Here is a 27,640-nt window from a genome sequence, read left to right on the forward strand (position 1 = left end):
GAAAGGAAAGTATAATTTATATGTACAACCAATAAACCTGATACAGAAGAGGGGACTGGGACAGGCCCGGAGTGGGTGTGAAGAGACTGGGAGAGGGGCAGCCAGAAAGTGAAGGGGAGCAAAGAGGAAGTGGGGGGTTCGCCATGCAAACTGCCACTCTCCCCAGCCCCTCCTGGGGAGGAGGGTGTGCCCGTGTCTCCCCAGCCTGCCCTCCACTATTCTGCTCTGGTCTTGAAGGCAAGGTGGTCCCCTGACTAGGCCCCCTGCCTGACCCACTCTAGTCCACATCGAGGTCTTAAGGAGGGAAGGTAGAAATCCTCCAAGAACCTGAGCCCCAAAACTGGGGGCTCCCCCCATGTCTGGCCCATTGTGTTCTCTACCACCCTTTCTAGGTTACTTGGGTCCCTAGAACAGATTGGGGAGCTCCTCTTTGGCTTAAGGGAGTATCACCCAAATGTTACTCTTTGCAGGGGTGGTCATTGGTCCCTAGGGAGGGGGGAAGATTGCCAACACAAGATGCCGGTACGCAGGAGGTAACTGAGCCAGTGAACGGCGCCTTTATTCTGAGGCTGAACAGCAATGGACCCCCTCCCTGGTAACTGCTCCACCCTCCATCTGGGGGGAGGGAGGGGAAGGAAACATGCAGCCGCCCCTCCTCTTCTCTTCCACCTTCCCAGGGCTCATTGTCACCCCTCTCTAAAGTCACCTGCCTCTCTTCAAAGCTCTTCCCCACCAAGTTCCTAGAGGCCAGGCAAAGCTAACCCCCCACTTCTGCAAGAGATGGAGTTGATGTTGCAGGAGTAAAACCTGGGGAGGCTCCACCTCTCTCCTCCCCACAACCATTTATTGGGAAGCTGTGTGTGTTTGGCAGTGGGGGATAAAGGTACTCGGAAGACCCTGCTCACCACCTTCCACCCAGACCCCTTCTCACCAGCACAGTCTTCAAAGCGCGGTGGGAAAGGTGCATGGGATGGAGAATAACAAGGGCCCTTCTTGAAGAGAACTGTAGAGAGGGGCAGAGGGGCTCCTAGCCCAGTGGTGGCCCAAGGGGTGGGGAAGGTGGAGAATTGGCAGCAGGCCCCGGAGCCTGAGCTGGGGGTCGACCTCGGGGCCGGGACCTGGGTGAAGGGCAGGCCTGGGATCCGGTCAGTCGTCTATACAGATCACCTCCCCGGTTCGGGGCTCCTTCCGATCCAGCCCGTCTGCCACCAGTGCCCCCACCATTTCCTTCTCCTTCTTCACCAGCACTGGAGGGCCGTTGGTGGCGGCTGTTTGGGAAGTGGGTAAGGAAGGATCAATCCCTACTTCTCTACCCATTGTCCACTGCTTCCTGACCAGAGTTATGTTCTTACTTCTAGGTCACCTCACGCCAGGTCCAATTTTCTAGGGTGTGCAGGGAAGAGCAGGGCGGACCCCTCTCCTGAGACGCCCCACTGTGTGTGTGATGGGACTCGTGCTCCAGCTTTCACTATATCCCCCTTCTGATTTCACTCTCTCTGAAGTAACCTAGGAGGTAGCGGCTCAGGTACTAGTCCACAGAACCAGTAAAGCCCTGATGAGGTTTCTGACGATGGGGATGGAAGAGAAGTTAGGGATGGGAAAAATAAAGTCTAGAAGCACTCCATTCCATGAAACCCTGGGCACATCCAGGGAAGTGAGATGGGCTGGACAAGTAAAGGGCAGCTGAGCAGGGGTGAAGCTTGGGAAAGGAAGAGGGCAACAAGGAGGAGGCGGGAAGTCAGCAGCTGACCTGTAATGAAGGACCCTGCTGGCATCTGGCTGTAATTGGCGCCTGCGGCGGCCAGGGCCCCTACGGGTGCGGCGCTGAAGGCCGCCCCGTACCCCGGAGGTGTAGCGTACGGACCCGGGGGGAAGGCCTGGAAGAGAGAGCGAGCCCAAGTTAGAGGGGCCACAGCCTGAGAGGGAGAAGCTGTAGGGGAGAAATCCAGAGCTGCTGGGGGGTATGGTAGAGGCAGGGGGACTCCACACTGAGGAGTGTGTGCGGGCGTTTTCCACACTGTATAGGATTCTGAAGGAAGCGTCTATGTGCAGGAGTATCAACAGGGAAAGTGGAGTCGGGGGAAGGGTTACCGGTGTGGGGTGAGGCTCCGTGCCCTTGCTGGCCAGCCGGCTGAGGATGCTGCGCTCGGACATCTGAAGGCGGGCTGCGATGGGGGGTATTCGGGACAGCGTGGCTGGCAGGCGGGTCACGTCCGCCTTCATGTCGCTCAGCAACTCCTCCAGCTGGTTCAGAACTGGGGCCCGGGCCACGGAGAAAGAAGGGCAAGAGAAAGACAGGGAAAGAGAGAGATGGAGCCAGGAAAAGAGATGTGGAGTCAGGCGGACAGATAAAGAGAAAGAGAGAGAGAGGACACAGATGCCGAAGAATCAGAGACCAAGAAAATGACAAGAGTAGACAGAAAAAGAGAGCAGCTCGGGGAAAAAAAAGTGTCAGGAAAAGAGGCAGAGAGACCAGATCACCACAAAGGACAGATGGAGAGAGAAGGAAGGAAAAGGGAATATGGAGAAAAGGGAGACAGGGAGGACATTGGAAAACACGGGGCGGGGAGTTGTCAGAACATCCCATACTGGAAGAGGGAGGTTTGGGGGTTGGGGATGATGGGGAGGAAATAGTCAGGAGGCATGGGAGGTGGTAAATGGTGTCAAAGACTTAAGGAATCAAGGTTTTACTATGTCGGGGGGAGGGGGGAGGTTAGAGGGTCAGCATTACAGGTTCAAGGAATTAGAACAGGAGTCTTAAGGGGCCAGGAGTCAGTCACTACATCAGACAGGGTTAGATGGTTAGAGGGCTTCAGAACTTAATCTATTATCAAGGCATGAGGATTTGGGAGGAAGGGTTGAAGATCAAAGGGAAATTTCATGGGGTAGGGTCAGAGGGTGGGATGGTAGTGGTTTCTGCCTCATGGGGTGAACGAGATGTGAGCAATGTGATTTGTGGGACGCAGGATAAGAACTTTTGTGGACTATATACAGGCCAAGGCCCCAGACAGGGTGCTATGAGCAGTATGGTGGGTGTGTGGGTCAGTGAAGAAGTTCCGTCCCATGGAGGGTATGTGGCACAGTCTCATGGAGATGGGAGAGGTCAAGGGGTTGGGGGATCCCACTCTTGGGCACTGACGTGAATGCTATTAGGCATGGATAAGGGCTGGCCGCACAATTTCTAGAGGCTAAAAACCGAGGGGGTACCAGGCGGGTCAGGGTGGGGTTAGAGGTCAGAGGGGGGTGGTTCAGAGGGTAAAGGGGTCGGAGGGGTGGGGAGATTTTGAGGGGTGCGGGGTGAAGACTTACGCAGCGTTGTGGGCCCTCCCCCGCGCGGGGCCGCCGCGGCCCTTACCCTTGTGCAGGACGGCGTTGGCCGGCTTGTTCCCCGCCAGCGACTCCTTGGAGAGGTGCTGGTGGCTCTCGGCCAGGCACTCGGCCTCGGCGAAGCGGGCGTGGAGGGCCATGGCGGGGTGCGCCGGCTCCTGTGACAGGTTCAGGTAGGCCGCCCGCCGCAGCTGCTCCTCAATCACCAGCGCCTGCTCCAGGAGCTGAGGCCCAGGCAGGGGCTGAGTCCTGGGGGAGTAGACCCACAACTCCCCCCCCCACCACGCCCCCCAGCCTTGGCTCTCAAGGTGTTAACCTTGCCTACCTTCCAACCAGATCTGGTCCTACCTCTGACTCAAACCCCTCTTCAACACTGTTCCTTTCCACCCTCATCCTCACCTTGAATCTCCGGGCCAGGAACTTATTTTTCATCTCCAGAAAGTTCCCCTTATTGGCTTCAGTTTTAAATGGCTCATTGATAATGGCAAACTGAGCATCATTCTGGATGTCCTGCCACCGTGCGTAGCCATGGCTGCCGATGAAGGAAGGGGACCATCAAGGAACTTAACAAGGCTGGTGGGGGCTATGCACACACCTTCCTTTTGGCCTGACTGCTCCAAAGTGTGGCATGAGGCCTCCCTCCCTAGAGATGGACTCCTCTTCTCTGTGGTTCTCCTCACTCCAGGTGGAGAAAACATCTCTTTCCTCGTATTTGTATCAAAGGATACAGGACAATCCCAGCCAGGAGCCAATAGTCGTGTCTTCGGTGCCATATCTCGTTGAGTTTCCCCGAGGAAATAGCTGCCCGCTCCTCATTCTGCCACAGCGTGTGAAGCTCTGCAGAGAGGAGAGAGGATAGACATGGCATCAGGGGTTTGAGAACCATGCCCAGCCCCACAGATAGGTACAGAGGAGGGAAGTGAACAGGGGACAGGACCACAGGCTCTTCAAGAGGAAGGTTAAGAGAGGGGTCAGGAACAAAACTAATTACAAACAAGGTTCAAGTTAGGATTGGGAGACAATGAGAGCCCCCCACCTGTGAAGCCACCATCTGCAATGTTGAACATGAACCGCGGTTTCTCTGCCTTCTCCTCACGTCGCCCATTGGACCGTGGCTCATCTCGAGGAGGCCCAGGCCGAAGCTCCCGGTCCCCTTTCACATCTTCTGCTGCGGCAGACGGGGCAGAGCTCACGTCTCGGGGGACAGTCTCCACCCAGGTCCCAGGACTCCTCTCTCTACTGTACAGGCCCTTGAAGAGCTACCCACCCGGGACCCAGGCGTTTGGTTCCCCAGATTCCACCTCCCCCAATCCCTCAAGGACCCAGGGGCCCCATTCTTCCACCCATTACCTCTCTTGCCCAAATCCCCTGTTTCCCCCTCCGGCCTCTCCCTGTGTTCCTGTCCATCCATCGGCTTCTCCTCCCCCCTCTCTCCTGGCGTCGACTCTGTGGCTGTGGGAGGGGGCAGGGGACAGGAAGGGAGGATGTCACCCTCATCCCCTTACCCCAGAAGAGGGAGCCCCCACATTCTAAGCCCCATCACACTTCAGGCCATGCACCCACCTGACTTCTCTCTGTCCCCCCGGTACCCAGGTTCAGGCTCCATCTCTCCAGTTACCCCTGGCACCTCATCCTCTAGAGGCATCTTCCTTGGCTCCAGCCGCTCTCCCAGGGATGGGGCTGGGCTGGGGGTATCAGCCTGGAAGAGGACAGCAGAGTCAGGATGACCTGGAGGGCTCTAGGCTCCCGCCTCCAAGACCCTGCCACTGCCTCCAAGGAAGCCAGGCAGCCACACACCTCTGTCTCCATCTTCTCCCCAATCCTGCTATTCTTTTCTGGCTTCTCCTCCTGGTTTTCTGCTTCATCCTTCTCCAGAGGTGTCCTTATGCCATCTCCTTTCTCACTGGGAGCTGGAGTAGCTGCAGGGGTAAGGCAGAGTGAAGAAGGCAGAAACTCCCCATCCCAGTTCCACACCCTCTGCATCTGATGGACACTGGCCCTGTCGGTCTCTCCTGCCATCCTGAGCTGATTACCAGGTTTCGAGGTGCAAGGACTGTTTGCAGCCGAGGCTTCCGGAGTGGTGGGAGATGTTTTGGTAGGAGAGGAGGCTCTGGAGGAGCGCTTGGAGTCAGCACTGGGGTCAGGCATCAGCTCCGGCATAGACCAGCGCCCATTGATGTGCTCGAACTCCTGTACCTGCAGTGTGCGGGGTGGTTGCGGGACAGGGATCAGTTTCAGTCTGGCTCCTGGAGCCAGGGATAGAAGGCTGAGGATGCATGGGGCCTAGGCAGCCGACCTGACTCTTTGGGTGAGGGGAAGACCAATACCTTTTTCTTGACAAGAGACATGACTCCAATGCGGGTCAACACTTGCTGGCGACTCAGCCCCTCCCGAGGGACTCCGTCAGCAAAGGTTTCAGAGCCGTCCGCCCCGGGCTCACAGAGATGGCGCATGAACAAAGACACATAAGCCCTAAGAAGCATGTGGGGGAGGTGGGTTAGGAGAACCTTAGGAGGGGAAAGGGCAGTGAAGGGGGTACAGGGATGACTAAACCCTGAACCTGAGCTCCTGAGTACCTCCAGGGCTCCTCCCTGGGTCTTTCAATCTCACCATCATGAGCTCCCCCAAATCCTAGTTCCCCCGTCTGCCCCCCACCACATTCCCACAGCCCCCCTGGCCTTGGCACTTCACTCTCAGGCACCATCAGTCTGATCTTCATCCTTCCCACCAGCTCCCCTGCCGGGTTATCGTGGCCAAAGAATGTGAGGCAAGGACAGCCCAGGTGAGGCTCCTGTCTTACCTGCCTCTCCCACAGTAGGGAGAGCCTGGCCTCTCTGCTCTAGGCTCAGCTGAGGGGAGGTGGCAGAGGCTGAGCCCACCCCCTAGGAAACCGAGCCAGGAAACGTCTGGCAGGGAGCGTGGTGATCAGTTGAGTAAGGTCACATCATATGGTGGCCAAAAGGAAGAAAATAACACCCAAAGCTCCTGCCCGTCCCCCCAGCTCAGCCCTGGGTCACCCACACTCACTTGAACTCTTTCTCAGTTTTTCCCCTGAGGTCCCGCACCAGCCACTGGGTGGTGAAGGCGTCCTGTGGGGGCATGCCCCAGCGCATCACTGCGTTGAGGAAGGCCTTCCGCTGACGGGTGTTGAATCCCAGCACCTGAGGATGGGGGCAAGGACGGAGTGGACGATGAATGGCTGGGGCCTCATTTCTTGGTCTGTTCTGCCCTCAGTAGCTCAGCCTCAACTCCCCTCATTCTCTCTGCAGGGGCCTAGGCCGGCTCTCACCTCAATGTTGCCCCCAACTCGAGCCAGCAGTGGAGGCAGTGGCTTATCCTTTTCATTCCGAAGCTGCCTCTTTGACTGTCGACGCCCTGGTGGGGAGATGGTGACCCTCGTTAATAGACCACCGTGTCCTCCACCCCTCAGTCTTTCCTAGCTTTCCACGTCCACAAGACACATAGGGAACGCCTGTCGTGTCTGAGGCGCTAGTTCTAATTTTCTTCCCAGAACTACCAACCCAGGAGGTCCAAAAGAATCAAGTCATTCTAAACAATCAGTAGCAACTATTTGATGCAAGCAAGATTACTGCTGGAAATGTAAAATGATGTAACCTTTCTTGATCTCTCATCTAGGTGTCAAAGCCTATAAGGTAATATATTCCAAATTTTAGCAGTAACGAAATTGTAGATATTTTCTCCTTTCTGCTTATCTGAAATCTTTACTTTTCCTACAAGTGAGTGCTCTGTATAAAAATAGTGGGCTTAAAAGACAATGGGAAGTGAAATGGGAAGAGGTGTGGGAGAAAGACAGGAAAACAGATGCCACCTTCAGGACGCTCATCAAAGTCTTCATCCTCCTCCTCTGATCCCACTGAGTATTCTGACTGGTTATCTGTGAGGAGAAGGGCTCAGTGGTCAGTGATGGCTCCCTGGATAAGCCCACGTGGGGCCCTTTCTGCCTGGACACCTCCCCTCTGAGACTTTTGCACTTTCACTCTGGCCTCGGCCCTCCTGGAGATGCTGGAGGGCTGCCCACAATCTGGGCCACACAGCAGGTCCACTCACCCCAACTGCCTGGCTCCTGCATAACCCACTCTAAACAAAGGCCCCTGGGTGTCCATTGGTGCCCTCGGCAACTGCGAGAGAACTCAGGTCACCTGCAAATCCACCTGGCCTCCGGGGAGCCCCTGGTAACCCTTCTTAGGGTCCTAATCCCTTTCCCCTGAGAAGGGAAGGCCCTGACTGCTCAGCCACTCGTTTCCTCTCAATGCCCCCAGCCTCCAAGCCCCTTCTCAGCATACTCCCCTTCTCCCCTGTTGAGCACAGTCCTCACCTTGGTCCTCCTGAGCAGCGTCATTGTAGTTGACCTGCTTGCGGACCCGCTTGCCCTTGCCGAGGTTCCGTGCCAGGTCTTCCTGCTGTTGCTCATAGTGGTGCCGCAGCAGCTTCTCCCAGTAGTCGGGGTCGACATTCTCTTCCTGCTTGATGATCTCTCGTTCAATTTCCTCAATCTGAAGGGCAGCAGGACCCACACTGAAGACCTTGCCCCTTTACCCAGCCCCACCACCACCACAAACCCCTGCTCTCCTGCTGCAGCCCCGCCCCAGACCTCGTCACTCTAGACACACAAATCCTCCAGACGTGGCACGCTGTGCTCACCTCTTACCTGCAACTTGCTTCTCCTCCCCATTACTTCTCTTTTCTAAGCCTCTCCTCCAGTTCCCTCTCCCTCCCTCCTACTCTACTCAGAAGGCAGCCTTCCAAATTGATCACTACATTCTGTGCCTATGTTTTCTCCAGTGCCCAGTCTCATCCTTCAGACCAAGTTGTCTGAGGTCCCACAACTGACCACTCTTTGCTGGACACTGGGGTGAGAGATCAGATAAAAAAACAAGAGCGAAGGGGGATCCTCCTACTTGGACATTGGCCACCACCCTTCAGAGATGGCCCTGGGTGGCCAGTGTCTGGCTCCAAGCCACTCACCTTGTCTTCTTCCCGAACCACATACTGGGCCACCTTGAAGGAGCTGAGATACTCGTTCATGTTTTGTACGTCAGTGTCCTCAGTTGCATCCTGGTTCCGGTCCAAGAGCCGAGCAATGGCCTCATTGTCGTAGTGAATCACACTGCTGTCCTCCTCCTTGTTCTCACCTGGTGGAGTCAGGGAAGGAGAGTGGACTCTGAGCTCCAATCAGAACCTCGGGCGGAACACTTTACAAAGCTCAGGGAAAGCCATTCCCTCTGCTTCCTTTCCACGGAGCTCTGGAGGAGGTCCCTTCCCTGGGTGTCTACAGAGATGTGTGTTATGTCAACCTCGCAGGTAAGGAAAGGAGCCAGCCATCCTCCAAGAATGCAGAGGAGAGGTTTTGTTTGGGAGGTTTCAGCAGTGCTCACAGACAGCAGAGACCTGCTTTCAGGGAGCTGCAGAAAAGGCTCTCACCCTCATTTTCATCCTTAAATAGCTCCTCGGTACCAAATTTAAGGATGTCGTCCAGCTCCTGCTTGGACATGGAGCCCGCCTTGGAGCCCAGCCCGGGCCGCACCACCAGATGTGTCAGCATCATCTTTCTCTTGGCCACCTGTGTGATTCGCTCTTCCACGGAGGCACGAGTCACAAACCGGTAAATCATCACTTTGTTGGCCTGGCCGATCCGATGAGCGCGGCTGAAGGCCTACAGGGGCCGGAAAGTAGGGATGGGCCAGGGGAGGGGTGGGGGAGAGCCCCCCAAATGCTGTGGAAAAGAGGCTGACAAGGAAGGGCCTTCTCCCCCACAAGAGGTTTATTTCTGACCCCAGCACAGATACCCATGTCTCCTTGCTCCAAGGGGCCCCAGGAGGGGAGTTCTCACCTGGATATCATTATGGGGGTTCCAGTCTGAATCGAAGATGATGACAGTGTCAGCAGTGGCCAGATTAATGCCCAGGCCCCCGGCCCGGGTGGACAGGAGGAAACAGAATTGTTGGGCCCCAGGAGCTGGGAGGCAAGAATTAGGAGATCAGGCCTTTCTTGTACCCTGCAGTTCCGGCCACCTGCTCCCAGATGTTCCCTGACTACAAACAACAGTGCCTTCAACTCACAAGCCCAGATGAGGGCTTCCCTGGTGGCTCAGTGGTTAAAAAATTTGCCTGCCAATGCTGGAGACACAGGTTTAATCCCTGGTCTGGGAAGATCCCACAACTACTGAGCCTATGCTCTAGAGCCCTGGAGTCACAACTACTGAGCCCCCATGCCGCAGCTACCGAAGCCTGAGTGCCTAGAGCCTGTGCTCCACAACAAAAGAAGCCACTGCAATGCGAAGCCAGAGCACTGCAACCAGAGAGTAGACCACGCACACCACAGCTAGAGAAAAAGCCAGCAGAGCAATGAAGACTCAAACAGCCATAAATAAATATTTTTAAAAAAGAAAAAGCCCAGGTAACTGACATCCTCCCAGGCCCACACCCTCCCAGGGACCCAGGCACAGGTCTCTCAGGCTGTGCACACCCAGCAGGACCAAGGCCCCCTCACCATTGAAGCGGTCAATGGCCTCCTGCCTCAGGGCACCAGTGATGCCGCCATCTATGCGCTCATACTTGTAGCCTTCGTAGTCTAAGAAGTCCTCCAGTAAGTCTAACATTTTGGTCATCTAGAGAAAGAGAAGAGGCAGGCGTCTAGAACCATGAGGCAGTGGGGTGCACTCTGTCTGTCCTGTCTCTTTACTCTCCCTCAACCCCAGTCCTTACACCTGTACCCCTACCCTGTCATATGTACCCCCAGCTCCTCCTGGGATATCCTGTCATTTTCTCTCGATTCAAGACCATTTCTCCTATGGCAGAGGTTCTCCTCTGACACCCATGACAAGGTTGCAGGGAAATATATGAACCCCCTGAAAATCTATAAGATTGTCTCATCGTGTGTGCAGTTTTCCGGAGAGCAGACCCACAGCTTTCATCAGATTTCCAAAAGGTCTGCACTCTCTTCCTTCCCTAGGAAGATTAAGAAATAGTCCCAGCCCCAGAGACTCCTTTAGGAGGCAGAAGGCTCACCCTCCCCCTTCTCCCCTTTTGGCTTTAAAGAAACTGGACTACAGCTTCCAATGGCTTGAATTAAGAACAGGGATCAGAGGCCAAGATGAACAGAGCTGTTCCAGAAACCCTTAAGGGTGTGACTGCCTAACCTCTCATCCCGGGGCAACCACAGGAACGAGAGACTGGATTATCTGATGGTGAGGAAGAACTACCGGCATGGGTCACCTGCGAGAAGATGAGCACTCTGTGTCCTTGCTCCTTCAGCTTTCGCAGCATCTTCTGCAGCAGCATGAGCTTCCCAGATGCCTTAATAAGTGCCCCACCCTCATAAGCCCCACTGGGAAGTTTGGGGGACTCCTGAAAAAAAGGCAGGGAAAAAGGAGGAGGAGAGGGTCAGTAAACACACCCCCATATTCTGATGACGCCTAGAAAGCTGGAAGCCCGAATCCAGGCTCCACACCTTTTCAATTACTACTCCTCTCAGAAACCTAGTCCCTGGCCTCCCAGCTTAGCTCCAGCCCTGCACTCTTGGCTGCTCCTGTTTCCAGACAGCCAGGCATTTCACCGTCCCAGCTCCCATATCTACCATAGCAGCCACAGGAAAGAGGTACGGATGGTTGCAGCACTTCTTAAGATCCATCATGATGTTCAGCAGCGACACCTGGTTCCCACCACCTCGTGAATTCAAGGCCTCAAAATTTCGGGTCAGGATATACTTGTAGTATTTCCTAGAGCCCAGGGTAGGTGCACAGAAGAGACAGAATAATGGAAGCAATTGTGAGGTTACATTTCACCGACCCTTGGAAAGTTGTTACCACATCCTCAACCCTGGTCCAGGGAACCCGCTCGGCATCTCACTTCTGCATGGGGCTCAGCTCCACGCGAACGATGAGCTCTGTCTTGGCTGGCATGTTCTTAAAGACATCTGCCTTAAGCCTCCGCAGCATGTGTGGCCCCAGCAAGTCATGAAGTTTCTTAATCTGGTCTTCTTTGGATATGTCAGCAAACTCCTCCAGGAAGCCCTCCAGGTTGCTAGTAGCCAGAAGGAAATTAAAACATGAATGGGCATTAGGTTCTTTGCCCCTGACCTCAGGCTCTAGTCTTCACTTTAGATGACTCCTCTGCCCTCTCATCTTCTCAGCCCCTCCACCTCTCCTCTCTGCAGACGACCCTCCTGAGCCACCACTTACTTAAACCTCTCTGGGGTAAGGAAGTTCAGCAGATGGAAGAGCTCCTCCAGATTATTCTGCAATGGAGTCCCTGTCAGCAGCAACTTATGATCTATCTTGTAGCCATTGAGGACCCTGAAAAACTAGAAAATGGGGCAAGGAAAGGCAGGAGAAAGGGCCCATCAGTGGCAAGCAGCTGGCCCTTGGCTCTCCCTGCCTCCAGCTCCTACTTCCTTTAGGATCAGAGGCCCTCAGACCCCTAGTCCTGCCCCATTTCCAAGCTGGACTGCTTCCTGCACTGCCTCCTGGGCTGCTGAAAGTTCCCGCAAGCTTTGTGTTTTAGGACGGGGGCAAGTAAGAGTCCAGAGCCTCAAGTTTCTGAGGCCTGGGTACCTCACTCACCTTGGACTGGTTGTTCTTGAGCCGGTGGGCCTCGTCCACCACGAGACAGGCCCAGCGGATGGAGCCGAGAGCTGCCTGATCAATGGTGATCAACTCATATGATGTCAGGAGAACATGGAACTTCACCTGTGCCTCCCTCTGTTGACACAACCATGGTTCATGTGGCTGCCAGCCTGCGCCCGAGCATCTAGACCCCCACCCACATTCTCTACCCAGATATCCTGTCCTGAGACCCCCAAAGGGAGCTAGTAGTCCAGGCCTCCAACCTTGACTCCACGCAGGGACTACAGGATGTGGCCCCCAAGTTTCCCCCACCTGTCCAGTTCGAAGAGATCCATGAGTGCCCCCAGGAATAACCTGCTACATCTCCAGGACTGGAGAGCAGAGGCATGAGGAAAGGTGGGGGAAGGATGGAGAAAGCTGAATGGGGAATATAAGAATCAAAGTTCTGGTTGGGGCAATGAAATGACAGATCTGAGGACTTTGAAGGACATGAGGTGGGGAGGCTGACCTTCATCTTAAAAGCTTTCTTGCCACCTTTGATGGCGTTGTCCTCAAAGGAAAACTCATTCTCACGAATGATGGCTCGACTGTCCTTGTCACCCGTGTATGTCACCACATAGAACTTGGGTGCCCACATCTGGAACTCCCGCTCCCAGTTGATGATGGTAGAGAGTGGGGCACTCACCAGGAAGGGACCCTTTGTGTGGCCCTAGGAGTGGAAGGTGGGGAGAGGGAGGCCCATTAGTTGAGGCATGCAGCTGTACACCCCACTCCACTGCCTGCCACGCCTCTCCCCTAGTCCTCTGCCTCCCCCTCCACTCCCACCTTCCCCAGTCCAGGCTAGGGCCCTCGGAGCCAGCACCTCCTTATAGAGTGAGTAGAGGAAGACGATGGTCTGTATGGTCTTGCCCAGCCCCATTTCGTCAGCCAGAATGGTATCAGTGCCCTGGGCCCACGAGAAGCGGAGCCAGTTCAGTCCTTCCAGCTGATACATGTGTAGTGTGCCTCCTGTGGCTGTGATGAAGCGTGGCTGAGTCTCATATTTCACTGTAGGCTGTAGAATCAAGTCAGAAAGCTCAGGGGAACCAGAAGCCACTCATCTGATCCTGGTCTCCTCCCCCCCGTCCCTGGCATTGCTATCAGGTGGGATTGCGAGTCCCTCTCCTCTGGCCTGAGCTTATGAAAGTTCTATTCTGCAGTGCCTCCTCCTCATTCCTTAAAACAAGACCTGGGAGTACTGCAGGGAAGGAAACAGCAAAAGAGGCCTGTGTACAACTGTCTCTGGAGACTCTCATTCCTGTGCGCAAATCCCCAGTAAACCTAGGGCAAAGCTGACTGAAGGAAGAGCTCAAAGAAGCTGTGGAACCTCTGGGATGTTCTGTCAGAAGCCCCCAGGAAATCCTCAATCCCTGAGGCTCCAGAAACGGGAGAGAGGCCAAGTGGAGGACTTACATCGTTAGTAGGAGAACTGGGAGGCCCATCACCCTGCAGCTCCTTCTTCTTCTTCTTATACTTGCGGGGCTGGGCAGGGTCCTCCCCCATAATTAGTTCTCTGGGAAAAGAGTGGGTCTGAATGAGACTGGGGCCTTGGGACCCCTGTCTTCTGAACCAATTCCAGACCTACTTCCCACTTTCCATAGTCTGGATTTTCATACATTTCTTTTCTCCCAGGTTCTTTAGACTCACCCCCTGGATTTCAGCTCTAGAGACCACCCTCCCCACTCCTCAGCATCCTCTTCCCCCTGAGTCAGGCTAGATCTTATCTCTGTTCTTCACACTGCCTCTTTATGGACTCCACTGCAAACAACCGAGCCCCAACTCCCATTACCCTAAATTCTAGACTAAGTCTGTCCCTACTGTAACTCATTTAATGCCCCCACCCTCAGACGCCCTCTAACCCACGATCTGGTTCACTCACCGGTGTCTCCAGTAGCTCTGCTTGTGGTCTTCATATTCAGGGATGTTCATTTCATCTTCCTCCCATGTGGACTGGTCATAGGGCAAGTCCCTCCATTTCACTAGATAGTGGTAATTCCCCTTTTTATCCACACTGTGAAGAGGGAAGCCAGAAGAAGAGGCAGGAGGAGAAAAATAATGTGTGTCACAAGTAGAAAAGAGTCATAATAAACACAATTATCAGTTAACACACCTAATTTGTCACCTAATCCTCAATGGTGGGCCTCTGAAAGGGAGTTTAGAAAGGCTGAAGGACTACCCTAACTTTTTCCAGATGACTTCCTAAAAATCAACTATCATGAAACATCCCCAGCTTCAACGTCATTTGTTCATCCAATCAGTATTTACTAAGCATCTACGACATGCCAGGCACTGTTCCAGGCACAGGTGATTCAGCAGAACCAAGCACACACATGACTGAGTTCCATGGAGCTCACGTGCTACTGGAGAAGGCAGTGATGAAACAGAAAAACGAAAAGACAGTAAAACGCTGGTAGTGATAAGTACTATGAAGACAGAAGTACTAGAAACACTGGTCTGTATAAATCATGTTTTGCTTTTATCACACCCAAATCCCCAGACTCTTGTGTCATTTCTTAAGCTGTTCGAGATTAGAGGAAGCAAGGACAAAGGTGTCAGTGCTGGGCTGGACTTTTCTCCTGGCTTCTCCCACCTCCATAGAGGAAACAAGGTGAGAGAGGCTGGGGCTACAGTGGGAATCACCCAGTTAGATCAATATCTGACATGGGGCCAAAATGCAACAAGAACAGTGCAAAACCCAGGTCGGCCTTCCCGTGGACCAACGGCTCACCTGTGGTTGATGATCCGGTGGACGGTCATCCACTCTGGCTTGATGCCAAAACGATAGTACTTCTCCTCCATCTCAGCATAGTGCGGGTCCTTCACCTTGCGCTTGTCGCTCTTGCCATCGTCCTCACCAGAGCCATAGTCCAGGGGTGGGGGCTCATCCATGTCATTCTTCCGTTGGTAGTTTCGGTACATCACCAAGTGGAAGATTTCCAGCTGGTGGGGCACAGAGGAGGGAAGAGATAGTCCCGACATCCTGAGGGGACACAAGGAGCCAGGGCAGCGGCCGGCAGTGAGGATGGTATGGGAAAATGAGCCATGGGAGAGGTGGGATGAAGGACACAGGAAGTTAAAGTCAAAGCAAGAGAATGAGTAACACGCAAGAGAATGGAGTCCGAGACAGGACCTGAGTGGGGAGGTAATAAGTAAAATGAGGAAGGAACAGGTTATTGAGACTGGAGATGTCGGTGAAATGTGGTTAAGATAGATAAGGGGAAGAGATGGGAATTAAGGCAGGCTAAGGGAGGCTCCATTACACCTCAGGGGAGGAATCTAATAGAGACTGAGGGAGACAATTGGAGACCAAGAGACCCGAGTATGGAAACTGAGAGAGCCGGTAGGGTCTGGGGGCCAGAGACCTAATATGAGGGAAAACAAAGGGGACAGAAGATGGGAGATGAGGTGGGTGAGAGAGGGACAGCAGCAGTGAACTGGGCCACAGGAGACGGGGACAGAGACACCCTTGTACCTGCAGCTCCTTGGCCCAGGAGCAGTGCCAGTAGGACAGGCCCACCCACTTGACAAAGAACTCTCGCTCGGATCTGCCTTGAAGAGGTCGTGGTGGTGGGGCATCCGGATTCCCGTCTGCCTGCTGGGGGGCTGGCACGGCCACGGGTGGCTCCCCCCACCGCCAGTGCAGGATCTTCTGCACACGGCCTTTCAGCACAGGACACTTCAAGGTGGATACAAACAGGAAAGAAAGAGGCAGAAAGAGCCCCATGTTAGAGTAGGAGGGTGGGGGAGTCCCACAAGGGAATCAAAAGGTCTGGTGTCAGGGAGAGGAGAAAGAAAGAGCTGGACGTTTGGGCCCCAGAGATGGAGAAGGAGTTGGGGCTGAGAAGAAACCCTGAGAGACAGGTCCACTCACAGTGCATCGGGGACAGAGCCATTCGCCGTTGGGGATGTCGGGCAGTGGGGGGTTCAAACAGTGGATGTGGTAGGAGGAGATGCAGGCGTCGCAGCACAGCAGCTCCCCACCGTCCTTGCACACGCGGCAATACTCCATGTGGTCGTCCTCTTCCTCCTTCTCCCCTTCCTCCTCCCCCTCCTCTTCATAGTCTTCCTCCTCCTCCTTGGCCTCCCACTGGACTCCCTCCTTCTCCTGGGAAGCCAAGGACAGACATGGACACAAGAAAGAAGATAAGGAGTGAGAATGGAAGACAGAGACCAACCAGGAAGCCTAGATCCTAGAAGTGCAGAGAAGACTGGTGGGAACGAACAAACAGGACACCTCAGTTTCAAAAAACGCTGATCTGGCAGGGCCAAGGGGATGAGGGAGAGGAACACACGAGGATCCTGGGCCCTTAAACATCTGTTGCTGAGAGGCCCAGGCAGCTGGGGGTAGGAAGACGACAAGTGATATCACAGAGTCAAGAGATGGAGGAGGTGGTCGCTGAGGGACGAAGAGGAGGCTCCAGTACTCACACAGTGAGGGCAGCTCCACTTGCCCTCAGGAGCCCGGTCAAGCTCAGGATCAAGGCAGACGAGGTGGTAGGCACGAGGGCAGGTGTCACACAGAATGATCTCCCCACCCTGCTGGCACACCTCACAGTAATCCTGGTGATCTGTCTCGTAGCCGTCAATCTCCTCCTCCCCAGCCACGGCAGGACAGCCCAGAACTGTCATACACCCGAGTGGAGGCCAAGGGAGCCAAGAGAAATGAATGGGGGAGGGGAGAGAAAGAGAAAAGGGTTGAATAAAGAAGACACAACTGAAAATAAGAAGGACAGCAAAGGAACGAGAGGAAGGCTGACTGTCAGGGCCACACACAGCTGATGCCCCTCACCCTTCTTCTTCTTCCTTCCGGGCCGGCCTCGTTTTAGTTTCTTGGTGCGGATGGGGCCGTCGGGGCGGCCGGAGGCACTGTGGACACTGCCACTGTCCAGGTCTGACTCCTCGGCCTCCGGTTCGGGGCCCTCGTCACTCTGCAAAACATACTGCCCATAGCCCCGTGGCTGTCAGGGGCGCCGGCTGGATTCCACTCCCCTCCCCAGGCCTTGGGCTCCCACTCTAACTGTCCTCACAGACCCGTGTGTCTGGACCCTGGGTCCCTGACCACCCCCAGGAGTTTAACAGATGGGAGGGGCCGCTCACCGAGCCGCCCTTCTTTCTCTTGCCACCCAGCAGCCCTAGCTTGATTTTGAGTGGTGCCATCTTCTTTCCCCGAAGCTTCTTGCGTCCGTCGGGCACTCGGGGGCTCTTACTCCGCCGCTTGTGGCCTGGACCTGCGTGAGGAACGCAGGTGAGGGAGAAAAGCCTGAGGTCAGGATATCCTGGAATAAGGGAGGCCACGAAGGTCTCTGGGCCTCTTAGTGGGCTATGGTCTTACTGAGATCCTTCCTGGGAAGCACTCTGCCAACCATCAGGGCCAAGGAGATAAGCATTCTGGACAACAATTTGAAAACATGCAGTCTGGAGGGTGGGGTGACAGCTGTCCGGCCTAGAAGGTTTCTTACCTTTGCCCTCTTTGGTTTTGGCTCTTCGGATGGGTGGGGGCTGGATATCAGCAGCAGGGGGTGGTGGAAGGGCGGGGGGTCCGGAAGTTGCTATGGGGGTGGCTGAGGAGACAGCAGCTGACACCTGCTCAGCTACAGCTGCCGCTGCTGCTGCTGCTGCCGCTGCCACAGCAGCCGCCGACCCCTTGAAGGGGTTGTTGGCGCTGAACTCTCTCCACTTGGCCCCGAGAATGGTCATCATCTTAGACATTGGGATCTTAGGATTCTTCTTAGCAATCAGGGGCCTGTAAATACAGAGGCAGGAGACTAGGACCCTTCACAGATGGTTAGGGACTACTGCCATTTCCCTCAGCAATTAAGTCAATGTACAAGCTTGGGTTCCTGGGTAGTGTAAACATGTTCTCTCATGAGTAACATCAATTTTAAAGTAAACAAATAATAAGTTTTTAAAAGTTTAACAAAACAAGAAAAACGTATGAAAGAACAAAAAAGGAATAGGCAAAATAAAATTTAAATGCAGATTAAATAGGATAAAACCAAAAGATACGAGATTACCAAAAATGCTCTACTTCTAACAACTACTTTACAGTCCCTAAAACACTTTTACACACAATATCTTATTCCATCCTCACAACACTACTAGGAGCTGTTATGGTTCTCTGTGTTTTTCTCATGAGTTCCACAGGTCCTGGTAGAACCTGATGAAGGGTCCCATTAGGTGGAGTCTGATGGGCTACACTGGTTCTGCTCTGAGGTGAGTATTAAGCTCTTGTGAGGACACAGGTGACCCTGGTGCTGACAGAAGCACTGTCTTTAGTAGAGAAGCAGTGAGACACCAAGACTAATGACCACTACCAGGGACTGAACTCTGCTTGGCCCCAGAATATGGAATGGGCTGAGCTTTCCATCCACCACCCCATCAAAACCCAACCAAAGTACATACTTAGTCACTTCAGTCGTGTCTGACTCTTTGTGACCCCTTGGACTATAGCCCCCCAGGCTGCTCTGTCCATGGGATTCTCCAGGCAAGAACACTGGAGTGGGTTGCCAGTCCCTCTTCAAGGTACATACTATTTGCCTATTTTACAGATGCAGAAACTGAAGATCAAAGAAGTGAGTTGCCCAAGAAGCCACCAGGACCTGAATTTTAGCATGCTGTCTCCAGAGCGCTGAAAGGCTCTGCTAAAGTGCCTGCTTCCTCAAAGGCATCTCTACTGTTCTCTCCTCTACTTTAGAAGCTATTGACTTGCAGGTCCCACTCTCAGCCTGCATCCTCCATTACTATTGCTGTCTAAGGGAAGGGCAGAAGACTTGATAACTGAGCAAAGGAAACTGGGAAACACTGATGCCACCTCTCCACTCCAGTCTGAAGAAAAGTCAGGCAGGGTAAACTGGAACTGTTAAGAGCAGGGACAGCCATCGATCACCAGAGTTTTCTACCCTAGCAGTGGAACTCTAATCCCTAGTGAAGAGTTCCTGACTAGAGTGCTTGGATCCTGGGAGTCCAGGAATTCTCTGAAATTACATGTGGAATTTTGTGTGTCTGTGCTGTGAATTTCTCTGGAGAGCCATTTCTTAGCTTTCATTAGATCCTAGAGGGGTCCAGGGCCTCCCCCAAGTTAAAAGTGTCAGCTCGTGAGGGCTCCCCAGCCCTACTGTACCTCATGAAATGCCCTACTGTACCTCATGAATTGGCTGAAGGCTTTGTAGTTGGTGAGTGTGTGGTAATCTTCCTCGGAGAACACATGTTCCACATCCTCCAGGCCCCAGGTCAGAAGCAGGGTTGCTGATGACTTCTGTTCCACTTGCTAGGATACCAGGCTTCTGTTAGGCAGGTGTTCTCCCAGCTCCAGTCCTGGGCTCCCCCGCCCCCCTGACATGCCTCTCTGCCCACCCACCAGCTTCCCCGGGCTTCGTGCTTTCTGCTCCATTCCCAGCCCAATCCCACTCCTCATAAACCACAGCCTCTCCATTTGTCACCCTGCTCGCCCAGGGCTCTCCCTCCCCTACTAGTCAGGCTTATCACTGATATAGATTTTTCCCCTCACTCCCCATATCTACTCACCTTTTGCCCCCCCTCTCCCTCCCCTTTTTTCCTCCGCTTTGTCTTCTTCTCCTTTTTTTCTCGGTGCTTCCGTCTCCGTTTCCGACCTGGTCCGGTTCCATATTCACTGCCTCCACTCTCTGACTTCTCCCGGTACTCATCTCGCTCAGAGCCAAATTCCTCCTCGCTGTCCTAAGGGAGAGAAATAAAAACACTATTTCTTGAGCCCTAGCGTGTGCCAGGAACTCCTCTTAGCACAAAATATCATCGTCTCTTTTAAACTTCACAACAATCCTATGAGACAGCAACTAATCTACTTTTATCCACTTTTTTTTTTGTAGAGGAAACTGAGGCACAGAGAGCTAAATAAGCTGCCCAAGAAGACAGAGGACTACTGGGCTGTGAATTCATGCAGTCTACCTCCAATGCTTCCAACAGCTTCTCTGTGCTGCAGGACAAGTAAAGTCGACAACTGGGCTCTTCACTAGGATGGAGTGAGTAAGGTTAGGGTCCCAGACCTGGGAGATACAGGCTAGCGGGGGTGGGGGTGGGGCAGGTAGAGGGAGTCAGGTCTCCCTGACTTCAGGGTCCCCATGGCAATCAGGCCCAGAGAAACCATAGGTCTCTGGGATGGGTCTCCAAGCCTCACTGTAGAGACAGGCATGCATAACACTTACGAGCTTCTTGCGTTTCCGGGGCTTTCCTGGCTTGTTCTCCTTCTGTTTCTTGGGTCCTCGCTTTCTCTTCTTCACACCCAATGCTGAAGGCAGCAGTCGAATATCATCCTTATCTTTGGAGCAGACAGCACCAGAAAACCTAAGCCTCTAGGCTCCCAGTCTCTGCAGCCCTTTCCCTCCCTCACCTCCTTGGTTCCTGCTCTCTAGGAAATCCGGCATTAACTCTTCCAAACCTTGCCTCCCTTTGCTGGACGCAAACAGAGAGTGTTTCGAGTACTCTGGGATGCCTGGGTTCTGAATGGGAGGTCAGGGGTCAGAAGGGGAGAGCAGCCAAACCACTCCTGTCTCTCCCCTCCTACTAACAAGGGACCAGGCTCTAGGCCATGGGCTCTGACTGTGGCAGGTCCTTTTAGTCGCCGCCAGGGCTCCTCCTGCCTTCCCCCTCACTTAGCCAGCTGGCATCCTGCCCAGGAACTGGGGAAGCCATGCCCAGCTGCTGGCCTGGCCTGACCCCAGCACTTGGAGTGGGGAGACACAAGCTGGCAGCTCCCTAAGCCAGATGCTGAGAAGGCAGAGCCAAAGGTGGACACCTGGGCTCTCACACTAACACCCTGGGGCCCTGACATCCTTTCTGTGAGGAGTGAAGCCTCTATTTACACTTCCTCAGATAATCACCCAGACTCCTGTCACCCCAGCATAGCCCTGGAGGAAAAGAAATCCTCAGTCAGCCATGTTCACTTCTGGCCCACAGGATCTTGGTGTCTGGCTCCTTCGTCACCCCCTAGCCCCACAGGAGAAGGTCTCCACAATTACCTAAACATTCCTCCTCCTCCCAAGCAGCCTCGATTGTGCCTTCAAATCTACATCCACATCTCTGTTCCCTTTCAGAACTCAGGCGCCCTACCCGTTGTCCCCGGGTCTCACCCCTTGCCTCCAAATGTAGTCTCAAGCATTCTAACCCATTCACATCTAAGCAGTATGGGAGACCCACACAAAGACACTGGACAGGCATAGACCCACCCCCTCAAATGCATTCTCAAATGCACAAGCATCACATACTCATGAGCATAAACCCAGAGGACAGTCTGTACGTGCTTTTAGCAGGGCTAGGTCCCTGGTTCTCTCCAGATGTCCCTGTCAGAGAGGCTGGGGCTGGTTCTTCCCAGATGTCCCCTCTCCCCATTCTCCATGACCCCTGCCACACTGTGGAGACTGAGGGTTCAGAGAGTAACTACTTCAGGAGGAAGACACAGCGGATGCCACACAGAAGTGAGGCCCTGGTGTGAGGCCTCCCTCCCCCAGCAAGCACTAGACTAACCAGCCAGACCTGTCCTGCTCAGGCAGAGGCAGCAGCGCTGGAGGGGAAAGCCCGGGCTGGGCCCAGCCCCTTGCTCTAGGACACACAATCCTTCTCCCCATAACGGCCAAGGGAAAATTAGCCGCAATTTACACCGGAGGCCTCGGTTTCCAGCGCCTCAGAATCGCGGCGCCTCCTTCCTTCAATGCTACTTCTCCTCACAGCTCCAGCATCCTGTGCCCTCTCGCGCGGGACGGCACTCTAAAATTGGGGGGCTGGGGGGGGGGGTCGGGGGAGGTGCCTGCAGGCAGCCCGGGGGTGTGAAAACAGAGTGGGGACCGTAATAGGAAGTCAGTAAGACGCCGTGCCCCGCAGCCAGCGCTCCCTCACCCCAGGGACACCCGCTAATATGAACATGGAAACGGAGGCTGCCGGGGCAGTGGCAAGGGCAGGCCAACTGGCTGAGGATCAGGGAAATGGCCTCGGTCTCCGCCAGCTTGGGGGGGGGGGTGCGGGGAGGGGGGGACACCAGCCCCGGGACCTCGCAGCCAGTTAACTCCACTCCCCACCCCAGCGGGAGGTTCCCCAACTTGGGAAGACGGCGGTGGTGCGGGGACGCGAAGGAGACGGCGAGGAAAGGAGAGGGAGGGCAGGAAAGCAAATCTAAGTCCCAACCTCTGCCTCACCAGCCACTCAATGCTGGCCGGGCGCCCAGACTCTCCCACATCCCGGCTCAGATCTCGGAAGACGGCGAGGGAGGAGCGCGGCGAGGGGGCCGGGCGGGGCCTGGCGAGCCGGAGAGAAGGAGGAGCCTCGCCGAGAGCCTCGCCTCCCGCCCCTCTCTTCTAATCTCACCATCAATCTCTCACACATATATTTATTTTTTCTCAAATTCCCCTCCCTCCCCCACAACGAACCACCATAATAGGTCTGCTGCACATGCGTATTGCATGCAGGGGGTGGGTTTGTATTTTCAGACCTTTTGCAAAGAAACTACCAGAATTTTCCGCACCACCCACAATCATTCCCCACCCCCACCCCAAGGAATCACATCTATATATTATGTTGTATTATTTCTCTAGACTTGCCAGAAGAGGGAGGGCGAAGAAATGAGTTTTGGGCTTCCTGCTCCCTTCCCCCATCAGCACGAGTGCTATTATTTTAAACCTTTAACAATGTAAGGAGACTGGAGAGGGGGGAAGGGAAAAAATTGGTCTTGGGTAAGAATGTAAAACAAAATGGTGAGAATCAAAGACGTCAGAATGAAAAACAATAGGAACCTCTAACGCCTATCAGTTCATCTTAAAGCGAACGACGGGGTGGGGGGGGGCAGCCCAAACAAATTGCCTCAGAGGAGGATTATTTTGCCCACACTTACGTAGACAGAAATAATGGGCAGACTAAAAATATTTCGCCAAAGTTTTACCTCAGAAAGTCATCTGAGGGGGTGTATCTGGGTCACTCGTTTGACTTGGAGGGCTAAAAGGGAGATAAAACTGCCCTGCCAGAGAGAGGAGATGGGTTTTCATTTCAGATATACAATTCTTAAAACATTTGACGATGCTTAGAAAGCAGAGGGAAAAGGGGAGGGAGTACTGACACAAAGACCCATCTCGACCTCAGATTCTTTCATGCACTCCCCTTTACAGACCCAAATCCGGGATCAAAAGCCCCCAAATACCACATTCTAAGTTCGGAATACACATATGGGAGAACTGCTCATGCCCTAACTTAACCTGACATCCTTGTTTTCTCTTTAGCACCTCTGCTGTCTTCCAGGTAACCCCCTCCCCACAGTTCTTTATTCCTTTTCCCTTCTGCAAAATCAGTGGGCTCTCTCGGGATAACTTTAAAAAAACTTTTCCCGTTTTCGGACAAGCCCGGGAGGGGGAAAGTGGACTTTATTCTGTTTCCAATAGATACCACCCTCCCACCTCCGCCCCAAGAAAGTACCACCCCCCTCCCCGCTTCACTCCCTCAAAGGCTGTCTCCACTAGACAGGAACATTTCCCACAGAAGCCACACAGATCAATATGACAGTTTTACAAAGAGTATGATGTTAGACGTTTTGAAGTTTGGTGCATTTGTGTTGCAAGGCATCCAGAGGCCTGGGGGTGTGACCACCCGAAAGATGCTCTATCCTGAAAAACACTAGCAGAATACTTTAGAGGGTGGCCAGAGGGGGGCCACTATTGCGCCCCCGACCCGAGGCAGCGGTCAGGCCCCTCCACCGCGGGGCAGACTGCCTAGACAGTGCGGATGACTTGTCATCCCCGGGGAGGGGTGCTGAGTGACGGTCAAGCTGCAGAGCAGCTGGGTGGGCAGTTCACGCCCCCCAACGTGGTCAGGGTGTGGGTGGTTTCAGCGGGAGAGTGAGTGACAGTGAATGGCAGCCACGTGAGAGTCGCAGCTGGGCAGCTCGGCCACCCCAGACTGACGGGGTCATGGAGGGGGGGGAACGCACTTGACACAAAAGAGCTGAGAGCAGAGGAGAGATAAAGGGGGTGGGGTTGGGGGCATCTGGTGTCCCAGACACTCTCCTCTCACTCCCCAATCTCCAGTGGCTGCGCTCCCTAGAACGAGCAAGGGAGAAGGGGCCGGGGCCAGTCTCGTTCCAGGAAGTGGTCTGCATGGAGTGTGGCCACCACCTGCCCCTAGTCGTCAGCCGCCCGCAAACATTCACACGACCCCTCCCCCACGTGCCACCGCACGCTCCAGAGTTGGCGGGCACCGAAGTCCCCGCAGGTGGGGGGGTCCGATGGACACCCGCCACCCCCCCAGCCTTCCCAACTCCTGATGGGGGGGGCGGTGAGGGCCGCGGTCCGTTCTTCGCAGGCAAACCCCACTTCCCCACGGTCCAACCCCACCGGGGCCGGAGCCCCAGGGGCGCCCGCGCGGCCGCCCCTCCCCCACGCGCCCCTCCCCCACGCCGCCGTCCGGCCGCCAGGGTCTCCGCGGTCCCTCGCGCGGCCAGGGAGGGGGCCCTGGCTTCGCCTCGGCCGTTTCCTGCCTACCCCCTCCCCGCCGAGGGTAAAAAAAAAAAAATCTCCTCCTCCTCCTCCCCCGAAAGCCGCGACCGAGTGGCCCGGTCCGCGCGCGCAGCTCGCGCCCAGCGCTCTTCAGCCCGGGCGGCGGCAGCAGCGGCGGCAGCGGCGGCGGCGGCGGGGGAGGGGTGCGGCGGGGGAGGGGAGGAGGCCTGGCCGGGCGGCCGCCGCCGCCCGCCCGGACCGCCCGGACCGCCGCGGGGCGACGGGCCCGAGACGGCGCCCCGCGCCCCGGATTCGCCTCGGCTCGGCCGCGCGGTGGGTGCCTCGCCCCCGCCCGGGCCTCGCGCGCCAGCGGCTCCGGCTCTGGCTGGGGGAGGGAGTCGGCGGCCGCTTACCTGGCGGCGGGGGCGGCGGCGGCGGGGGCAGTGGCGGCGGCGGCGGCGGCGGCGGGAAGAGGTGGCAGCCGGGGGGGCTGTGGCGGTCGCGGCCCCGGTCGTGGCCCGGCCCGCGCCCGAGTACTCCCTCGTCGTCGTCCTCTTCGTAGTCCTCGTCTGCCGCCTCCACCTCCTCCTCCTCCTCGTCGCCCTCTTCTTCCTCCTCGTCTTCCTCCTCCGACACCACCATCTCCTCCTCCTCCTCCTCCTCGTCCCTCAGAGGGGAAGCCATCCTGTGGCTCTGGCCCCCCCACCACCCCCCCACCCACCGCCCGCCCGCCTCCCCCACCGCTACCACCTCCTCCTCCTCCTCCTCCTCCTCCTCGGCGGCGGCGTCCTCGTCCTCCTCCTCACCGCCTCCCCCAGCCCCCCAAACCCCCGGGCCACCCCCCTCTGAAACCCCCCCTCGGGGCCGCCGTCTGACGAGGGGGGCCAAACCACCCTAAAAATTTTTCTTGGAAAAAAATTGAGGACTTTTTTTTTCCTTCTCTCCTTCCTCCCGAGAGAACAAGAGAGCGGGATTAAAAAATATATATATATATATAAAAGTTTTCGACTTCTCTCTACCCCCCTCTTCGTGGCTTTAAATATATTTAAATTCTGAGGGGGGCGCTCAGAAATATTTCTCAGAGCTGAGGCACTAAGATGGCCGCCTGGAAATTATTTTTAAAACAACCCCCCCTCCAGCACCGCCACCCCCTCCATGAAGAAAGGGAGAGGGGGGAAAAATCCCCTTTTAAAACAAAATGGCTGGCTTAATATTTCATTTTTCACCCCCCCCATTCTCCTCCCTCTTATACCCCCATCTCCAAGCCTCTACCCAGAAACCCACAAATTTCTCTTTTTTCATAACTGATTAGTGCACAGATTAATAGAGATATTTTCCTTGTGTACTGAGTGTGTGTGTGTGAGTGAGTGAGTGTGTGTGCGTGTTGGGGGGGGCATGAAGGATTTCTGCATAAAACAAAAATGGCTGCTGTGACTAACTCCCCCCTTATAAAAAAATATTTGAGGGGGGGGCATTAATCAGTACTCATGCTCAGTCTGACATCAGCATAAATTGTTAAAGGTTAACTAGTTAGATACTAGTCCAACTAGATTTAATTTTTTTCTTTTCTTTACTAGTCTCTTCCTCCCCACCTCCCTTCTCTTAAAGAAAAGCTTTTTTTTTTTTTTCTGAATACTTCAGAAGGGAGTGGTTTGATGTGAAGGTTTTTTTTTCCCCTTCAGGCATTGAAAAGGAAAAAGATGAAATATATGTTTATATATAACTCTGTTTCTACATACCTCATTAAAGTCAAAACGCATTTAATTGTGTAGGTATCTTTTAAGTGAGAAGCGGTACTGGATTTTTTTTTTTCTTTCTTTAAAAAAGTGATAGAAATCCTAGTGACTTTTGGGGGAGAGATATGAATAGATACGATGATTGAGTTTTTTTCAAAGGAGTCCATATTTGATTCTCCCCTTTGCCCAGCCTTTTCAGTGATTTATAATTGTAAATTTTATCCTCACTCTTTTCTCCTTTACCTCGTCCTACCCTCCCCCAATTACTTGAATATAAAATTCATCGGACTTGGGAAATTAATTTGGGAGTAAATAGAACATTTTTGTTCTATTGTGAAATTATTTTCTCTTTTCTCCCATTTCAGTATATTTCCCTTCCTCCATGATCTCCAACACTGATAAAGTGGAAGAAACTGAGGTACCAAGAAACAGAAAAGTAACTGGGACTGAAAAAAAGAAAGAGGTAGGGGATTCACATTTTTCATTTGACTTTCTGACCTATGGTTTTCCACTATACACCAATGTTTATCTTTAAAGTGATACCACGAATCAAATGGAAGGTTGAAAAGGAGTCCAAAAGTAGCTTTCTCATCCAGAGATTTGGTCATAGTAGTCATGAAATAAACGTTGCCAGTTGAGCAGTGCTTGCAAAGGAAGGAGGGCAGATAGCTCAGTTCAATGCTGTTTCGTTCTTGTCATCCTTTTTTAATACTCCAGTTTCCTCCCATATTTTTGATCTCACTTTGACCTTTCCCTTGCTTCCCAACACATGCCTGTGGAATCATTTCTCTCCTGGGTTGTTTCACTATCTCTTGAGTATAGCTGCCAGCCACTCAGCAGCCCCTGTAGGGTTTGGGAACACCTTTTAAGAGGAAGGGGTGGGTAGGCAACCAGAAAATAATAGTGACAGGCATATTTTACTTACAAGGCTTAAGTATTCTTTATTGATGTGCCACTCTTCAGCCCCAGCTAATGCACTTTATTGAGCATTGATTTCCATCTTCTTCTTAACCTGAACTTTGGAGTTCTCCTGCCTCAGCTCCCATATCCTTCCTGTACTGAGTGTAACTCTATTTCTCTTCCATTTGATTTTGTCAAGTCTCCTTTCTCAGACCCTCTGTACTAGTCCATCTGGGTATCCCCTCCTTTCTGTATATGGGCATCTGTGTATGTGTGTCTTTTTCACCGAGACTTTCTCATCCCTTGACGCTCAGGCCCTGTCACCTCTAAGTGACTTTCCATCTCTGTCTTCTTTCTGTTTACGTCTGTCTTCCTGGCTCTTGACTGCGTATGCCTCTTCCTCATGTGTGCCTGGCTCCCCCCCTTTCTGGCCCCTCCGCATGTGTCTGGGAAGAGTGTCCCCACGTGCATGTGGGCAGCCCTGCACATCATGGTGCACCGCAGTCTCTCCGCCTGGGCGGCCTCTCCCCCTGTGCTGAGCGCCTCTGCCTGCCTGCCACGCGAACCATGAGCTGCAGGTGTGGGTGGCTAAAGGTGGCCATGTGCAT

General features: G+C 54.2%; 2 protein-coding genes, 1 long non-coding RNA gene and 1 other non-coding gene across 10 annotated transcripts in view; 2 read left to right on the top strand and 2 right to left on the bottom strand.

Moving 5' to 3' along the window:
* Window positions 1–25,095, bottom strand: CHD3 (chromodomain helicase DNA binding protein 3). 7 transcript variants are annotated; one of them, XM_043475020.1, is made up of 40 exons: window positions 24,810–25,095; window positions 20,131–20,213; window positions 19,475–19,645; window positions 19,093–19,217; window positions 17,410–17,693; window positions 17,048–17,178; window positions 16,740–16,890; window positions 16,379–16,572; window positions 15,822–16,055; window positions 15,423–15,626; window positions 14,679–14,890; window positions 13,830–13,961; window positions 13,364–13,463; window positions 12,774–12,965; window positions 12,420–12,620; window positions 11,909–12,046; window positions 11,528–11,649; window positions 11,196–11,369; window positions 10,924–11,065; window positions 10,563–10,694; window positions 9,838–9,955; window positions 9,179–9,303; window positions 8,770–9,001; window positions 8,314–8,480; window positions 7,664–7,841; window positions 7,157–7,222; window positions 6,617–6,702; window positions 6,355–6,488; window positions 5,655–5,799; window positions 5,361–5,523; window positions 5,125–5,246; window positions 4,891–5,026; window positions 4,678–4,779; window positions 4,364–4,495; window positions 4,056–4,164; window positions 3,727–3,859; window positions 3,310–3,551; window positions 2,092–2,255; window positions 1,751–1,877; window positions 1–1,268 (listed from the first exon to the last, which is right to left on the bottom strand). In XM_043475020.1, exons 1-40 carry the CDS (start codon window positions 25,078–25,080, stop codon window positions 1,028–1,030), a joined length of 6,315 nt encoding a protein of 2,104 aa, XP_043330955.1. In that variant the 5' UTR covers window positions 25,081–25,095; the 3' UTR covers window positions 1–1,027. The 7 variants fall into 7 exon arrangements, with proteins under 7 accessions (XP_043330955.1, XP_043330954.1, XP_043330957.1 ...); XM_043475019.1 differs by having other exon boundaries at window positions 16,740–16,878; window positions 20,131–20,243; XM_043475022.1 differs by having other exon boundaries at window positions 3,356–3,551; window positions 4,364–4,492; window positions 20,131–20,243.
* LOC122425693 lies at window positions 6,086–6,225 on the bottom strand. Its single transcript, XR_006264970.1, has one exon.
* LOC122445818 lies at window positions 18,736–22,255 on the top strand. The gene is made up of 3 exons (XR_006270700.1): window positions 18,736–18,795; window positions 19,795–19,947; window positions 22,117–22,255. It is a non-coding gene; the product is annotated as an uncharacterized LOC122445818 (long non-coding RNA).
* The window catches only part of NAA38 (N-alpha-acetyltransferase 38, NatC auxiliary subunit), a 23,303-nt gene continuing 20,244 nt past the window's right edge, over window positions 24,582–27,640 (top strand). The window contains exons 1-2 of the mRNA XM_043475073.1: window positions 24,582–24,729; window positions 26,498–26,595. Coding sequence (XP_043331008.1) covers window positions 26,515–26,595 — 81 coding nt within the window. The 5' untranslated portion in view covers window positions 24,582–24,729; window positions 26,498–26,514. The remainder of the gene's footprint in view (window positions 24,730–26,497; window positions 26,596–27,640) is intronic.

Source organism: Cervus canadensis, chromosome 1, assembly GCF_019320065.1.
Source record: "Cervus canadensis isolate Bull #8, Minnesota chromosome 1, ASM1932006v1, whole genome shotgun sequence".
Lineage (NCBI taxonomy): Eukaryota > Metazoa > Chordata > Mammalia > Artiodactyla > Cervidae > Cervus > Cervus canadensis.

What these genes read in the sequence shown, in the direction of transcription:
- CHD3 (XM_043475017.1), bottom strand. Translation starts at nt 25,080, where the DNA reads ATGGCTTCCCCTCTGAGGGACGAGGAGGAGGAGGAGGAGGAGATGGTG. An exon ending in CTTTGATGAGCGTCCTGAAG is followed by an intron (nt 6,703 to 7,156) that starts GTGGCATCTGTT and finishes TCTCCCCACCAG; the next exon opens with GGCGTCGACAGTCAAAGAGG. An exon ending in GGGAGAAGATGGAGACAGAG is followed by an intron (nt 5,027 to 5,124) that starts GTGTGTGGCTGC and finishes GTCCTCTTCCAG; the next exon opens with GCTGATACCCCCAGCCCAGC.